This window comes from Danio rerio, chromosome 2 (assembly GCF_049306965.1).
Source record: "Danio rerio strain Tuebingen ecotype United States chromosome 2, GRCz12tu, whole genome shotgun sequence".
In the NCBI taxonomy this organism is placed as follows: domain Eukaryota; kingdom Metazoa; phylum Chordata; class Actinopteri; order Cypriniformes; family Danionidae; genus Danio; species Danio rerio.
In genome coordinates, this window is record NC_133177.1 from 45,853,739 (window position 1) to 45,872,372 (window position 18,634).

General features: G+C 33.9%; 1 protein-coding gene across 27 annotated transcripts in view; it reads right to left on the minus strand.

Annotated features, from left to right (window-relative positions):
- adcy8 (adenylate cyclase 8 (brain)) overlaps positions 1-18,634 on the minus strand; it is a 158,940-nt gene that overhangs the window by 26,701 nt on the left and 113,605 nt on the right. For all 27 annotated transcript variants that reach the window (XM_073910864.1, XM_073910909.1, XM_073910931.1 and 24 more), the window contains 5 exon segments: positions 18,042-18,142; positions 14,766-14,967; positions 12,658-12,747; positions 12,296-12,468; positions 6,726-6,807 (listed from right to left, as the gene is read on the minus strand). In XM_073910864.1, coding sequence (XP_073766965.1) covers positions 6,726-6,807; positions 12,296-12,468; positions 12,658-12,747; positions 14,766-14,967; positions 18,042-18,142 — 648 coding nt within the window.

Consider the following 18,634-nt stretch of genomic DNA (forward strand, 5'->3'; position numbering starts at 1 on the left):
CACTTGTAACTTACATTTCTAATCAGCCAATCACATTGCAGCAACTCAATGCACTTAGGCATGTAGACATGGTCTGGACAATCTGCTGCAGTTCAAACCGAGCATCAGAATGGGGAAGAAAGGCGATTTAAGGGACTTTGAACATGACATGGTTGGTGCCAGATGGGCTGGTCTGAATTTTCATGCACAACCATCTCAAGCGTTTACAGAGATTGGCTCAAAAAAGAGAAAATATCCAGTGAGCGCAAATGCCTTGTTGATGTGAGTCAACTCTGGGAGAGACAAAGGATCTAAAATGCTTCCTAAAAATATTGTCTATTTTCAACCAAATGTAAATGCTTAGGCGGCTGAATACGTTCAAACATTAAAAGGTTTATTGGAAATACGTGCATTAGTCTTATGTTTTTGCAAAATAGGTATAATACGTTGCTCCGAATATGCTTCGTTGCATATTTTAGACGATGTTTGCATGGCCAGGCTGATTCGAGCTGATAGAAAGGCAACAGTAACTCAAATAACCACTCGTTACAAACGAGGTATGCAGGTATGCATAGATGTGCAGCCAACAAATCTGCAGCAACTGCGTGATGCTATCATGTCAATATGGACCAAAACCTCTGAGGAATATTTCCAGTAATATGTTGAATCTATGCTAAGAAGGATTGGGGCAGTGTTGAAGGCAAAAGTGGGTCCAGCCCAGTACTACTAAGGTGTACCTAATAAAGTGGCCGGTAAGTGTATATTAGCACCACAAAAGTATCTATTAATACCTAAAAGACACACTTTAGCACCATAAAATTACAGCTATTGTACCTTTTTTTTCCTAAAAGCGCTGGAAAAAATAATCACAGCTTTCAAGCAACAAGCATAGACGATGACATCACGTTTTATACCTTTACTACACGGTACTTAACAAGCATCCTGAACGTCTTGTCAGTGTCGTGACCCTCGGCAATACATCTCAAATCTATCAGCAAATGAGCCGTGCTGCGTTTCTAATATCTTCCTTCATCCAGGCTTCACTTCCAAACCAAGAGCTCCAGCAAGGTTCTTCCTAATTAAGCAGTAGCGCACGCTCATCTGCATGCATTAATATCCAGCTTTAATTGAAACTGTTTCACAAAGGCGTCCAGATTGAGAAATTAATTTACTAACAGTCGGGGCATGATGTAAGTGTTTGTGCGTGTCTCTGTGTGTGTGTGTGTGTGTGTGTGAAATCCATGTGTGCATTTATTAGTGCATGCTCTCAGATTGAATATGGAGTGAAAGATGATTTTATGAGGAGTAATTATGCAAGTGGGGCAGACAGGGGTGTACGACTGTCCGAATGATTATTAAAAGCACATCAACAAGTCTGACCTCCATTAACCCCTAAAACACACACATGCAAACGCACACACGCACAGCAGACAATTAAACTAGAGCATATCTACCAAATTAATTCTGACAAAAGCAAACTGTATGAAAAGGGGTTTAACACAAATAAGTTTTCGGAGTGTCTTGGGAGGTCCGGTTGGGAATCTCGGTTGGGAATCCCGGGACTTTAACGCTGCCAGAACAGCAATTTCGGCAGCCGAAGGTTTAAACAGATGTTTCAATGGGGCCAGAAATGAATGTATTGTTTAAGGGTGATAAAGTGATGTGCTAAGCTCTTGGGCAGTGATGTATTGGCTCTCAGGGCTCTTATTCAGCAGATAATATGAAAGTTATCTCCCTGTCATGCTTTATTCCCTCTAGCAAGACGCCTACCTGTACTGTAGTAATAGGTTACTCAAGGGGAACATTTGCTGAATTTTTTTTTTTTTTTACGCCAAAGAACCATTTGATTTCACTTTTGGAGCTTATAGACTAGTAGACGGAGGTCTCCATTTATAGAAAACATCTACTTTGTTTTGGATATTTGTACTACAATTGAACTAAACTGACAAACTAATGCAAAAAGACAAATAAATAAAGACTTTCTTTTAAAATCACACTGCTGTCTGCATTTTTTTTTTTTTTTTTATAAAAAAAAACAAAAAAACTTTGTGACCTTATTTTATACAATGAGCGTTTGTTTTATTTGGAACTATAAGTGAAATGGATCAATTAAATTGGCTGTAGTGTACGAGTGTGTGTGTAAATGCAAGAGTGTATGGGTGTTTCCCAGTACTGGGTTGCAGCTGGAAGGGCACACACTGTGTAAAACAAATGCCAGAATTCCACTGTGACTGTGTTTCTTATTCATTTTACAGTATAATATCTTTTTATTTTTCCAAAACCTAAACATTCCAGGTTTAAAATAGATTTTGAATCCCAAATCTAAGTAATATGTTTAATTTGAATTTATTTAATGTTATTATGTATAATTTAATAATAACATTAAATAAATACACAAAACTTTTATTTTAGTACTAATTTTACAATATAACAGTGGTTCTATTTTGTTACATATTTTTATTTAAAAATTTCTGTGTGTTTTTACACTGCTGCAGCCCATCATATACACAAAAACTAAGAAAAACCAGCTGCATATAAAGAGTAAACCCTTATAGTCAGAGTGCTTGTTCAATTATCCACACACACACACACACACACACACACACACACACACACACACACACACACACACACACACACACACACACGCACACGCGCACACGCGCACACACACACATCTAAGATGAGCATAAATAAGAAATGATCAAATCACTGTCCAAGAAATGCATGCCAAGCCCCAATCCATAGGCCAAGCAGTGCCAGTGGCACCACCTGCCTAAATTACACTCTGTTGCCATGGACACGAGGGAAGGGGGTAAATATGGGCTAGCAGTTTATAGTTGGACACAACACATGGCGCAAGCACAAAGACATTTAGGGACTTAAAGAGGTCATAACTGCCTTTTCAATTTATACATATTTTCTCTGGACCACTTATAATTTCATCATCATTTAAAATAATTATGATTTAAAATGAGCAGGCTGTTTTCTGTCAATTGTTGTGGCTGATTTGAGACTTTTTTTTAGACACATACTCAATATGCAGTGAGTTTGTAGTCTGTATTTTTTTCATGCCCATGTTAAGGGCAACCTTTCAAGTTGTTTTTGCCAACTATTAGTGTGCAACTTAAGCTTAAGTAACACTATAAATCAGTGGTTCTCAAACTGTGGTACACGTACCGCTAGTGGTACTCAGGCTTCCTTCTAGTGGTACACGGAGGAATTGCTGAATAATAAAAGAATAAAATGAACACACTTTTAAGCCTTTGACGCGTATGATAACACTGATAGCTTAACCCTAAAGCTACGATCACACCCGTCTGTACCCGGTGCCCGAGTCTGCTTAATTGAAAACAACGGAGTGAACTATACGGTTCACTTCAGATGTGATCTTATTAGCACCAAATTAGATTAGATTAGATTAGATTCAACTTTTTTGTCATTACACATGTACAATGCAACGAAATGCAGTTTAGGACTAACCAGCAGTGCAATAGCAGCAAGTGCAGGATACAGGAATAAGTTATAAAGTGCAGTTATAGAAAACTATGGTGATATTTACAGATGGATGTACTATGAACATTATATACAGGTTGGATAAGCTATGAACAGATTTACAATATATGAATATATGTGCAGGTTGCTATTAATAATCAGTAGTGTGCAGATAGCTAAACATGATTACAAGTGTATATGTTACAATATATGAATATATGTACAGGTTGCTATTAATAATCAGTAGTATGGAGATAAATAAGCATGATTACAAGTGTATATGTATAGTGGGTGTGTACATAATTACAAATCCCCATATGCAGTGGATATGTACAGTTCAATAAGTAAATAGTTCAATGTGGTGCAGTGAACTGTTTACTTATTGAACTGTACATATAAAATCCCGGAAATTCCACACGTATGAATTGGTTTAGCACCGTGATGGCTGCGATATTTTGTTTTGCTGTGATATATATTGCTATATGAACATGATTTCATCAGATGATTTTAATAGCTCTATTTGGGAAGATTTCATTAATTTAGATTTAATTCAACTAGGATGATCAAGTCTTTTTCTAAGCGGTGCATCTGCATAAATTATAATAAACTATGAGCATATATAAATACGACAGAGCAAAACTAAAAGTTAAATAATAAGTGCTTTGTGGTTTTCTGGGGAGCTTAACAGTATTCAGAAATTGAACAATCAAACGCAAAATAACACGGCCATCATTGTATAAATAATAAAAGAATGTATACAATCAATAATATCTTTGTCTTTTAACCATTAATAAATAATCTAATCCTGTGATGTGACTATTGCAGAAACACACATTGAGATATCACTGTTCAAAACATTTATTGTTCAGCACTAGTAAGCATCTCAACAAAAATAGACCCAGTGCCGAAATGACTGCCTATCACAAAACTCCTGCTCTATACTATCGCACTACTTCTGTGTGTGATATAAAAAGCTCTTTTAAAATGTTGGTTTTTGAAGTACAATGATGACATCTATTTCAATTTGAATGTGAATATTCATTCATTTTGCTTTGACTTAGTCCCTTATTTATCAGGGGTTACCATAGCGGAATGAACCGCCAACTATTCCAGCATATGTTTTTTGCAGTGGAGACCCTTCCAGCCACAACCCAGTACTAGGAGACACCCCTTTACTCTCTGATTCACACACACACTCATACACTATGGCCAATTTAGTCCATCCGATTCACTTACACCACGTCATTGGACTGTGGAAGAGACCAGAGCACCAGGAGGAAACCCACAAGAACACGGCAGGAACATGCAAACTCCAAACAGAAATGCCAACTGGCCCAGCCAGGACTCAAACCAGCCACCTTCCTGCTGTAAGGCAACAGTGCTAACCACTAAGCTACTGTGCCGCCCTAAATTAATTTTTTTTTACATAAAAACCACAGAATAAATGGGTGAAAAAGGCACACTGCAAACATGTGCTGTCTAAAAAATAAAGGCCAATTCCTGCATCTTGCTATTTTCAATAAAAAATTATAAATATTTCAGTAATAAAGCACTGGTAATGAAGATAATTGTAAAATGCAAATAAAAGCGATTTCAGCAAGGAAACGGCTCGTACCATTAGCGGGTTGTGGGAGCCCCCTAGGGGCGGCGGGGCCCTAAGCAGCAGCTTAGTCTGCTTATAGCAGGGGTGTCCAAACTCGGTCCTGGAGTGCCAGGAAAGTTTAGCTCCAACCCTAATCAAACAAACCTGAACCGGCTAATCAAGCTCTTACTAAATATACTAGAAACTTCCTGGCAGGTGTGTTGAAGCAAGTTGGAGATAAACTCTCCAGGATACCGGCCCTCCAGGAGCGAGTTTGGACACCCCTGGCTTATAGGGTGTCCCCTGGCTTATAGGGCTTATACGGTTATGCTTGTGGGAACATTTGGTCTCCACAATGTATGTAAGGAACACAAGGCGCGCACACACACACACACACACACACACACACACACACACACACACACACACACACACACACACACACACACACACAATCACACACAGCTTTCTCAGACTCTTTCCCCTGATCTACAGCATCAAAGACAACAATCAGTGGAGTGAACTTAAAAAGCTCCACACACACAGTGCGTCAGAGAGAGCAGGGCTTTTATATATCGACTGTGAGACCTTATGAAGCAGCCAATAACTTGCCTCGGTTTCTTAGAAACCTGACATTATAAAATAGGAAGGGAATGGCCCCTGATCTGCCATCAGCTCAGCGTGTGTGTCTGTGTGTGTGTGTAATAGTGTGTGACTGTGCTTGTGTACAAACGTTTTTATGGGTACACTGAAAAAAATGATTCACTGGATTCACAATTTTTTTTTTAATGTAAGTGGTTGCAAACAATTTATATGAGCTGAATTTAAGCAAACAAATGAAATCAAGTAATGTTCAATTTAATTAGTTTGTTTAAATTGTTTCCAACAACTTGCCTTAAAATAATTTAGTAAACCATCTATTTATTCATTCATTCCTTTTTTTTTTAAGCTGATATAAATCAGCTTAGCCCCTCTATTAATCAGGGGTCGCCACAGCGGAATGAACCACCAACTTATCCAGCATATGTTTTACACAGTGGATTCCTTTCCAGCTGCAACCCAGCACTGGGAAACACCCACACACTCTCATTCACATACATACACTACAGTGGTGATGTGCAGATGTCGATTATATCCACGGGCACTGTGAATAATCTGCGGGTTGGGCGGGTCGGGAAATAAAAAAAATACATTATAATTAATTGCAGGGGGTCACAGGTCAGAGTTTAATTATTAATGATTTTTGCTTTTTGTTTTTTAAACACATTTGTTAAAGCAGAAATGGAGGCAAAACCTTTCTGAGTGCCGTGTGGGAGAAAAGGTTAACAAGGTTGAATGAGGTGCTGGGTATGTAATAGGCTATGCAACGGCTCTATATGAAAGCCACAAGACCGGTAGCTACCTCAAATATGAAACATCAAATGAAACATCAATGAAACAGTCAAATGAAAGTCAGACAAGAATTGAGTGAGTGACTGAGTGTGTTTGTGTTCTTGTTTTGGTGGTTTACAAGAATAGTTTTTGTATAATGACATGGTATGACATCTTTATACTCTATTATGGTGGTTTATGAGGATATGCAGGATGTACTTGTAATTCAAAACACTTGAAAATTAAACAAAAGGGGGAATTATCACATTCAAAGAGTGTGTTTGTGTGAGTGTGTTACCTGCTGGCCGTGGTAAAACACAGCTAGGAGGAACATGGCCATGAGAAGCAGAGACGTCTCCTTGGTCCCCAGGAAGCTTTTGCTGTAACCAGAGAAACGAGACAGAAAGTCTCATGAGCTCCGGAGCACATTTATCACATTTATAATGTCCAGAGTTAAGAAAAACATCTGTCGTGAATGTCATCAAGAGAGCCTTGTCGATGTAATCTTTGTGTACACTGGTTGTTAAACACTTCTCATTTATCTCTTGGCAAACAACCATCGGTTTATTCTGAAGAATGTGGAATATAAAGTCTGTTTAGTTCTTATTTAGGTCCTGTTTAGAGGTTGTGAAAGGTAATTTAGTAGACAGCTTTATCTATTATTATTAGTAGTAGTAATTTCACAGTGTTCTTATTAGAGACTGTAGATTAACTTACAGTAAAATGGGTGTACAGAGGAGAACTTAATGTTGTATTATTAGTGCTTGTAGTAATACAGTAAAAGTGAACTGTAAAAAATGTAGAGGTTGAATGTTTTGACTTTACAAAATTGATGGAATAATTTCATTTATAATACAAATATACTTCTAAATTGTCAGAACAAAGGTAACTAACCTGAAATATGGTGAAAGATATGACAAACAGCCATTAAAACCTTAACAATGAACTGTCAGATATCTCATATTTTCTTTAGTACTTTTTATATTCAATATTGATTTTTAATAATAATAATTGTATAAAAACATAAACGATGAGATTTTTATTTCATTCGTTGTCTTTATAAAATAGCTATATATTAATTTACATACCAATTCTCACTAGTGGCTTATTACCTGCCTATTATTAAGATACTGTCTGTTTATTAAGACTCATAAAGTGAATATTCAGCATGATTTTATTCTACATCCCTAATCCTATCTAATACAGAACTTACCTACTACCTTATGAACTATTAAAAAGCAGCAAATTAGGAGTTTATTTAGGTAAAATCAAAGTTAATTAATGGTTAAATATGGTTAATTAATAGAGCTGCAGCCTAATATATATATATATATATATATATATATATATATATATATATATATATATATATATATATATATATATATATATATATATATATATATATACATATATATATTTATATATATATAATATATATATATATATATATATATATATATATATATATATATATATATATATATATATATATATATATATATATATATATATATATATATATATATATATATATATAAAACATTCCAATCTAAGGAAATTACTAAAAATCTAAAATTACATTGAGCCTTAAAAAAGACAATTTCAAATAACTCGAACACCTCCCCCCCTCTCTCTCTCTCAATCTCAAAAAAAAAATCTAGGTATTGTAAAATGTTATTATATTTAAAAGGTTTAAAAATAAAACCTAGTGCTTGGAAAGACACTATTCTTACACCCAGGGATGGAAAATATTTATGATACAAGTATTTCAAATACGTATTTTGAATACAAAATAGTATTTTGTAATTTGTATTTGATAGCATTTATGAAAATGGATTAATATTTTGTATCAAAATACTTTTGTGTCTTGTATTTTTAAAATACTGTAAAATACTTTGCAAGACATCTACATTAAGAAATATAAATGCACCCTCTGATTGGTGCTGACTGTTATTGACTTTCATTTAAAGAAGAATTGAAAAAATCTTAGAAGAAAGAGTATGCTGTACAAATCATTTTGGATGGAATGCTGATGCCAAATGTTTGTCGTTAAAACAAACAACATAAAAATAAGTCCTACAGTGGTGATTCCTACAATAATTCGTTAGCTGTTTCAAATTCCAGTAGTTCCACTGGCATCAGTGGCATATAGTGGACTCATCAGTGCCCACTATATAGTTAATGAAGAGAAAAGATGTAAGCCTTAAGATGTCACAACATACAATATGAAACACAAATATTTAATAATCAAAAACTCCAAATACAGTTTTTACAATGAGTATTCAACAGCAAAAAAAAAAAAAAAAATTCAGTGAAAAAAAAAAGCAAATGAACTCTTTATTTAACACCCTTTTAAAATATCAAGAGGTTGAATAATCATTGTACAGAGATGGTGGCAATTTTACTGGCCACATTTGCTATCAAAAATTTACTTCACTAAGAAATTTTAACGGGGAAGGGACTGATTGAATAGACCTAATTGATTGAAGATTGGCAGAGAAATTTTATGCTCAAATTTTAAAATCACCAGTGCCCCAATAAATGCTTTGAGATACGGTTTACTTTATATGCAAGTGTATTTATTAGGAGTGGTAATTCCAGAATGAAGACGTTATTCTCTATGTGCAACCGAACCAACGCTGATGAAAGCAATGTAGTTTAATGAAAAAGCTAACTGAGCATGTGCGCAGACAAAAACATACCCGCACACCTTACGCACCGATCCTGCTTAACGCTGACGCACTGCTCTGGTGTAAGTCCGGGTTGTGAACATGCAAGCCAAAGAAACAGCCGCGCCGCTCATGCATTGTGAAACTGGCGTAACAGTATTTTATGAAGAGGTGTCGGCACTCAGTGAGTTTTGCAAGTCGACAAAACAAAGTTTATGTTATGTGATGGTGATTTTATTTAGACTAAGCATGGCTCCTGATAGATGTTTTGTATGCAGCAAAATAGAGGGTCAGATGAGTCAGGGAGGTAAGATTTAATAAACCTAATTATTTGCCATGAGTCGGGTCTAAGACAACACACAATAGGGAATTCTATAAAAAATCTTTTTGCATTCTATAGTATTGCCTATAGAATTTCATTGCAATAAAATTAATATTCATGCAAAAGATTTCTTAAATTATCACTCCAGGTGTCTTTCGATTATTTTCCAGTTACATTTAGGATTAATTTCTTAATTCCTGTTATTTATTTAGAATAATAATTGTATAATAACAATAATACTGTTATTTATTTATTTATAATAATATTTTTATAAAACAAACAAATAAATAAAAATAATAACAATAATATCTATACACACACACACACATGTAAATATATATATATATATATATATATATATATATATATATATATATATATAATAGGGGTGTAACGATATTAAAACCGAACCGAAATATCGCGATACACCAACCACGATACGTATCGCGAAACTCTCGTGGCGTACCGCGGTACTCTCACGCCCCCTGTTGCCCACTGTTGAGGTTGACGTCACTTGTCTCTAACTAATTGAACCAATTTATACACATCTTTATTATAATATTTGATTAAATTGTTTTAGTAATGATGAGGATTTGTTCTAAATATTATATTCTAAAGTTAGTATTTTAGTGCATGTTATGTCATGTGACTTGAGTAAGCATCACACTCGTTACTACTGGACGCAGGACGGCTGCTTCACATAGTACTGAGATTGCAGATCCCCAGACACATTTAAGTCATCTGTGTGGAAACATTTTGGTTTTCCAGTTGAGTACAGGAATAGAATTCGTGTCGTAGACAAAGCGCACGCCTGTCTGTCTCAACTGTTTCACGAAACTTACTTGTAAGGAAAAACATTTAAAAAGTGGGGTAATTTCACAATTTGAGGGTGTAAGCAACAGAACTGCCAACAAAAGTGAATTATTGTGCAAAAGTAAAACCAGAAGACAAACAAAAGAAATAAATATAATAAAACAATTCTAACTCATGAATAACCCCTCTTACCTCGCTAAAACTGATGAAAATAAAATAAAAGGTCTTCAGCGCCGTGCGCCGCATTCTTCCATATACTGAATAAAATAAACAAAGATGACCTTCACCTCTTACCTGATGTCTTTAACAATACATTTTCTACGTGTTTGCAAAATGGAAATCGTATGACATTTTCCCTATCCACCTTACACTAAGACTGAAGTTGAGGAGATACAGCTATATTGTCGGGAAGGAGCGGAGCTAAAAAATAATATACAAATCAATTGAAATAAAAATGTACAAACCTCACAAAATTTCTTAAAGTGGGCAAAAGTAATGCAAAATAATTTTACCCAAATGAAAGTTAAGCAAAAACAACGAAAATCATAATCATGTCAGAAAAATACACGAAAAACGAGATCAAAGGAAAAAGCGCTCTCTCTCCCGCTCCTCCTGAATTGCTTTTTACATTCCTGCGCTGTGTCGCCAAATGATGATGGATCGGTCTCCTGACCAATCAGCTGTCAAAAAGGCGGACCTATAGAAATGACAGGCATCAGCTGTCGTGAAGGCGGACCTACAGTACATAAATGACCGGCATAGAGGGAGCGGGAGAGAGAGAGTGAGAGATCGGGAGGCAAACATACAGCCGGCTACAACCCTAACATTAGTTTCAGACACAACCGCAATATATTTTACTGGTGAATATGTCATGAAAAAACACTTTACAAACACAGTATATGTATATTTTTCATTAATTTAAACGGAAACCTATCTATCTAAATGAAACCATATAATTAAAAACGAGCGTCTGTGTCTGCACAGAGATCAAGCCTCTCATCGGAGAATGTGGATATTATGGTGTTTTTGAAGAAGATCTTTCACTAGTCTACACTGCAGTTATTTATTTAATTTTAGTTTACTTAGTTAAGATGGCTGCACTAAAGAGAATAGTTTTTTTTTCTGACTAGTCTATATTGGAGGTATTTATTTAATTCTAGTTGTTTACTCAGGTATCCTGACTGTACTAAAAATGCGATGACAAAGTTAATAAAGAAAAAGTTAAGATGTTCTTGTTATTAAGTGAATTGTCCCTTAGCATTGCTGTTAACATGACATCAACCCTAACCCCACAGCAAACAGAAACCGAACCGTACCGAACCGTGGCTCCAAAACCGTGAACCGAACCGAACCGTGCCTTTTGTGTATCGTTACACCCCTAATATATATATATATATATATATATATATATATATATATATATATATATATATATATATATTATTATTATTATTATTATTATTAGTTATTCTAAAAGATATAATGGAACAAAACACATTCTAATGTTTAAAATAAAATAAAAAACTACACAGTATTTCACTTTAATTGTTTTAGATGCTTGAAAACAAACCCCAATTCATCTGTGCCCCACATGCGAAAATCAGGGCATGTTTGGTTTCTGAGACTCTGCTTTTCCCCGACTCTGCGCACGTCACTAAACAGCACATATTTTTGACCACCAGGCCACATCAACCACACTCAGAAGACAGTTTGTGCCTGTGTGACGTCAATAATAAACCTCGCACAATCTATTAAATCCTTCACAGACTGCTGCTTGAAAAATAGCATGACATTTATTGCTCTTATAGCTGCTCAGCGTCATCTTACCAACCTGCTTGAGTCATCACGATTACGTCTATAGTGTTAAAGTGTGATGTACAATTATGCTCTTTATAACCCGATGTAGGAGTGTGTGTACACTCAAAAAATGATTTGTGCTGCTTGTTCAAACTACTTAATTAAAATGAGCTAAAACAACACAATTCTTGAGATTTTAGGGGGACTACTTAACTGTTTTATGTTCAATCAACTTAAATTTGTTAACTTAATCGGTGTACATACCTCTGATTGAGAGTCAGCGTGTCGTATCGAATGAACAGCGGCGTGTAAAAGGCCTCGGTCAGGACAGCATAGATGGCGATCATGATGAGAAGGATCGCCAACTTCAAAACTGAATTCAGTCTGAGAAAAACCGCACAGGTCACCATCGCCAGCACTCCGGTAAACACGAAATACTGTCAACAAACAGCCAGACGACCTCTCCATTAACACCCATCGCTCCACTCGCACTGAATCAATTGATTACAAACAGTTTACACAAATGCTGGAATTCTCTCAGGCCTTTTAACAGGCTGAGATTTGCAAGAAGAAGCTGTGGATGTGTGTGTGTTTGTGTTTGTGTTGGAGGCGTCAGATGAAAAGACCTCTGGGTAGAAGCAGATATCTGGGATTGAGGCGGATGCATTAAACGTCTGGTTCCTGAATGAGCCCGATTTATCAAAATCACACCAAAGCTGCAATACAAGAGAGAGACAGACAGACAGGGCAAGTGTTTGAGAAGAGATGTATTCAGTGTATATGCATAAAGGGTAATAGAACTGCATGGGCACTAACTTTATGACTGTTGGGGTCATGATATTAGATTAATGGCTGATATTAAAATACTATAATAGTTTATTAAATTACTTATAATTAAAACATTTGACACATTTGACTGTTTTAAATGCTGCAATATCTTTGCATGGCATTGTAATAATATCAAAACAAGATTCTTTTACCAACAACAACAAAAGTGATAGCAAAATTACCCAAAATGGAAACACGGAGGAAGTAATTGAAAAAGAAGTATACATATATGATTAATATATTACTTTTTATTCTATATTTTATGATTGATATATTTCTATAAATTCTATAATTTCTATAATTCTCATAAAAATCACAATATTAATTTAACCATTTTTTTTTCTTATAGTAGGTAAATCTTCTGAATATATAGGTGCATCTCAATGCATGAGAATGTCATGGAGAAGCTGATTGATTTCACTAACTAATATATTATATGGATTTATTACATTTATTTAATTGTCTTTAGCTTTAAGTAATAATCATCAAACTTAAAAGTTGTAAACACTTGCAATATATTAATCTATGTGTTATTAAACTGTATAATAAATGAGTTTCACTTTTTGAACTGGATTCGTGAAATGAATCAACTTTTCGATGAAATTGAGATGCACCTGTATATATAACATAATTTAAAACATGTTTTGGCATATTTAAAAAACACTCTGAATGATAAAAATTTTATTTCAAATTTATACAAAAAAGTCAGAATTTTTTTTTATTATTCTAACCCATGAATACAAAATGAATACAAATTTTTAAATTTAGAGTGCCTGATGTGTAAAGTGTTTATATAACAATTCCAGGTTGTCACACTGAACTAAATGTCAAATTCTCTGACTTTCGCCTTACTTTCACTGACTAAAAAGCTGAATTTAAATGAATTAGTCTGCTTAATATCCGCTGATACTGCTCCTTCAACAGACATTTTACTGAGTATAAGAAACTTTTCAAGTAATTTAACAGTGTACTTTTAATCTAATGAGAATTAGTTGGCATGTACAGTAGATGCAATGTAACTTAAATTCAACAAATGGACCATCAAAATAAAGTGCGACCAATCAAACTATATTTTCTGACTTTCAATGTCTGCAACAGACTTTTTCAAATACTATTGGGAACCCTGTAATTTTGGCTCTATAAAGTTTAAATAAACTCTGCTTACATACAGAGGCTACCAGTCAGGCTTTACCACTTTATACTGTATATATTAATATTAATAATATAAAGAATTTTACTGTAGAAATAATATTACTGTATATAGTAATATTACTTTTCTAAATAATGAGTAAAGTAACACATTACTTAAAGAATTAGCTAATAATATCTTAGTTACTTTTTAAAAGATATAATACAAGTTACTTTAGTTTAATTAGTTAGCTTTTAAAAATAAATTGCGGAATTAAAATGAATATAGACAAAAATAGAATAGATTTCTGAAAGAGATCAAGCCTGGTAAGAAGTAGTGCAGAAGTAACTCAACAGTAATGTAACACATTATTTACCATAAAAAGTAAATAAGTAACGTAACTAGTTACTTTTTAGGTGGAGTAACTCAATATTGTAGTGCATTACTTTTAAAAGTAACTTTCCTCAACACTACTAATGCAAAAGTACAGTATAACGAAAAATATAAAAATAAAAAGTTTGCTAACTATATTGAGTAATTCAAAATATAACCCAAGATATAAAAATAAAATGTTTGCTCACTATGCTGAGTGACCCAAATGTAATTCAAATGTAATATAACGCATTACTTAATATAAAAAGTAACTAAGTAACGCAACTAGTTACTTTTTTGGGGAGTAACTAATTTCTACTTTCAAAAGTCACTTTCCCTAACATTGCTGATGACATGTGCAAGAGTACAGAAGAATAAAATAATAAAAATAAATAATTCACTCACTATGTTGATCATGGCAGCCAGAAAGTTAATAAGGATGGACAGGAAGATGACGACGTTCCGCGCGGCGTAGGTTTCATTCACCCAGCAGCACGCTTTACGCAAAACCAGCGGCAAACACTTGTAATCCTCGGCAGTGGTCACAACAACAAGGCAGCAGTGCAGCAGGATGAGGACAGAGAACTGGATCAGCATCGTTACCATCCTGCACACACAAGAGAACACACAATGTAAAATATTCTTGGTGCATTACATTTTTTTGAGTTGAATCAAAATAATGTTTCAGTCATCTCAACGTACAGTTGAAGACAATGATTTACCCTCTTGTGATTTTTTTCTTCTTTTTAAAATATTTCACAAATTATGTTTAACAGAGCAAGGAAATTTCTACAGTATGTCTGACAAAAGATTTTATTCTGGAGAAAGTTTATTTGTTTAATTTCGGCTAAAAAAAAAGACAGCTTTTAACTTTTTAAGCCATTTTAATGTCAATATTATTAGCCTCCTTAAGCATTTTTTCCCCAATTGTCTACAGAACAAACTAGCATTATATATTGACTTGACTAATTACCCTAACTTGCATAATTAACCTAGTCAAGCCTTTAAATGTCACTTTAAGCTGAATGCTAGTATCTTAAAAAGAAATCTAGTAAAAAATTATGTACTTTCATCATGGCAAAGATAAAAGAAATCAGTTATTAAAACCATTATGCTTAAAAATGTGTTGAAAAAAAAAAAAAAACTCTCCATAAATCAGAAATTGGGGAAAAATATATATTGAGCTAATAATTCAGAAGGGCTAATAATTCTTACTTCAATTTTATGAAAACAAACTCACTAAAATATTAACTTACACTTTGTATAACTAAAAAATGTCTTGAAATCTGATTAACCTATTAAAATAAGTTCAAATAACACAAAATTATTTGTTGTTATGATGTTTTGTTATATAATTTTTAATATAAAAGTCTTGTGTGCATTGTAAAAAGAGATTATTTAAAAAGTGAGTGAACCCATTGCCTTAAAAGTGGCAAGTGGATTTTACTTTAAAAAGTTTTCTGTTGTAACTTAGAAATATTAAGTTCACCTGACTTAATTATAATAATTATGCAAATACACACACAAAAAAAGATTCACTGAATTTTTAAATTTTTTTATTTAAGTGGTTGCAAACAATTTATTTGGGCTGAATTTGAACAAACAATAGAAGTTGAACATTACTAAATTTAATTTGTTTGTTTAAATTCAGCTTAAATAAATGGTTTGCTTACCTTAAAAAAATAGTAAATCCATCATTCATTCATTAATTTTCTTTTCGGCTTAATTCCTTTATTAATCTGGGGCCACCACAGCGGAATGAACCACCAACTTATCCAGCATATGCTTTACGCAGCAGATCACGTTCCATCTGCAACCCAGTTCTGGGAAACACCCAAGCACACTCATTCACACTTACACTACAGACAATTTAGCTTACCCAATTCACCTATACCACAAGTCTTTGGACTTGTGAGGGAAACTGAAGCACCCGGAGGAAACTCCACACAGAAATGTCAACTGTCACAGCCGAGGTTTGAACCAGTGACCTTCTTGCAGTAAGGCGACTGTGCTACCCACTGCACCACCGTGACGCCCTAGAAAATCTAATCAATTCCTTTTTTTAGTGTAGTTAATTTACTTAATCATTTTAATATAATTTTAACTTTTTTTTTTTACGTATAGTCAACTAATGGCTTTTTCCAGTGTGTGATACTAAAAACATCTCAAACACCACTTGAAAAGTAACCTATATGTAAATATATATTTGTGGAAAAATATATAAATATATACACAACACTGCATATTTAGGTCTTCTGTGTTTTTTTTGCTGAAATGGCCATTACAATACCCATAAAACGATTTAAATATCTGCAGTCATGATTACGTTCAATAAACCTTTAATCGCAGATAGCATGGGAGATCGATATTATTGAAGTTATCATGTAATATATTGACACTATGCCAGAGAGATGTGCTGCTGTATTTTCTGCAAAGGTGGACATAAAAAACCAGATGAAGTCAGCCGTTCTGTTTGTATCTACTTTTAGAATATTGTAATATTTAGTAAATTACAGTTAAAAGTATATAAGAAACAGTAAATGGAGAAAAATATACAGGGGGCTAATAATTAAGAGGGGCTACTAATTATGATTTAAACTGTATGAAAACAAACTCACTAAAATATTAACAAAAAAATTGAGTTGAACCCTCATTAATCATTAAAATAAGTTCAAATAATGTAAAAAAATCTGCTGTCATGACTTTTTGTCGAATCATCTTTTACATGAAATTCTTGTGTGTACTGTAAAAAGCAATTACTTAAAAAGTGAGTAAACCCATTGCCCTAAAAGTGACAAGTTGATTTTACTGTACAGTAAATGAATTTAAAAGTATTTAAATAATAAAATAAAGTAAAAAAATAAATAAATAATAAAATAGAATAGAATAGAATAAAAAATAAAATTACATTAAATTAAATTAAATTAAATAAACAAATTAAATAGAACATTACAAAAATTAATAAAATTCTCAAAAAAATCGCTCTTTCTCAGATATGATTCTTTGGATTTGCTATTGTTTTTTAATTTAAATTTGGACTGAATATAAACAAACAAATTAAGTTGAACAATACTGAAGTTAATATGTTTGTTTAAATTCAGCCCATATACATTGTTTGCAACATTTAAAAAAAAAAAAAACATTTTTTCAGAATAGATGAACAACACATAATATTATTGAATTTCGTAAATTACTGATAAAAGTTCCTCCAAATTAGAAATAAGCGTTAACATTTTTCTGCATCCAATTTGCCAAAGCTTAAAATAACAAACAAAAAGAGCTATGCTTCTTTAAAATCATTTTTAGAAAACACAATACCAATGTTTGATTATCAGAAGCATTAAGAAATCTATATTTGACAGAATAACCCTGATGTTTTTATTTGAATACAAAAACTTTAACATTTTATTAGCAATTCTAAGGGACGTTTCAATTTTTCCCTACCAAAAGTTGACTCAACTTAAAATTTTTGGCCAAGCAGCTGCAAGAATTTTTTTAGTTTATTCAATTTAAATAGGGTCAAGTGCAGTACTCATGTCAAAAGCTGAGTCAACTCAAAAAAGCTTTACAGCAAGTTGCCTTACAATTTTGAGTTTAATCTACTTTTTTTTGTTTGTTTTTTAAACAGTGTAGCTGTATACAGATTGTGCACAATTGTCTATACACATATGTATAGTTTACCTTGCAGAGGGAAGTAAGCTCTGTATTCCAGTGATGAAGAAGAGAACAATGAAGGCACACACTAGATTTGACTTAAACACCTCATCTCTCATCTGGGAATACTGTAAAAAAATACACACACAGAAAAGTAAGGAGAAAAAAAACATCCTCTTCATATGCGACCACACTGACCACACCATGAAAGCAATGCTAACCACGTAGGAGAAAGCAGGGTAGGCGCTCAGACACACACACGCACACACACAAGTACACATACAGTCCTGTGCTTTTGGGGTTAGTGAGAAGATGTGCGATTTTAAAGGCTGGAGAGAAAGTCAAGCACAAAGTGGCACAGCCAAAGGCCAAGCAGGGGCAAAGATCAACCCAATGAGCAGAAATGAGGTGAGGGAGAAATAAACAGAGTGAAAATTGTGTGTTTTAACTGCTGTAGGATGACAACATGCATGGATGTGGATCATGAGTAATCTGAAGGCCCTTCTGTGGGGACGTCCCAGATGCTCAGGATGATTTAATGTTCAAGATCAACTGGGTTCATCAGTGATGGTGATTAAAACCATTCACTTTGGAGGCCAATCCAATCAGCCGAATTTATG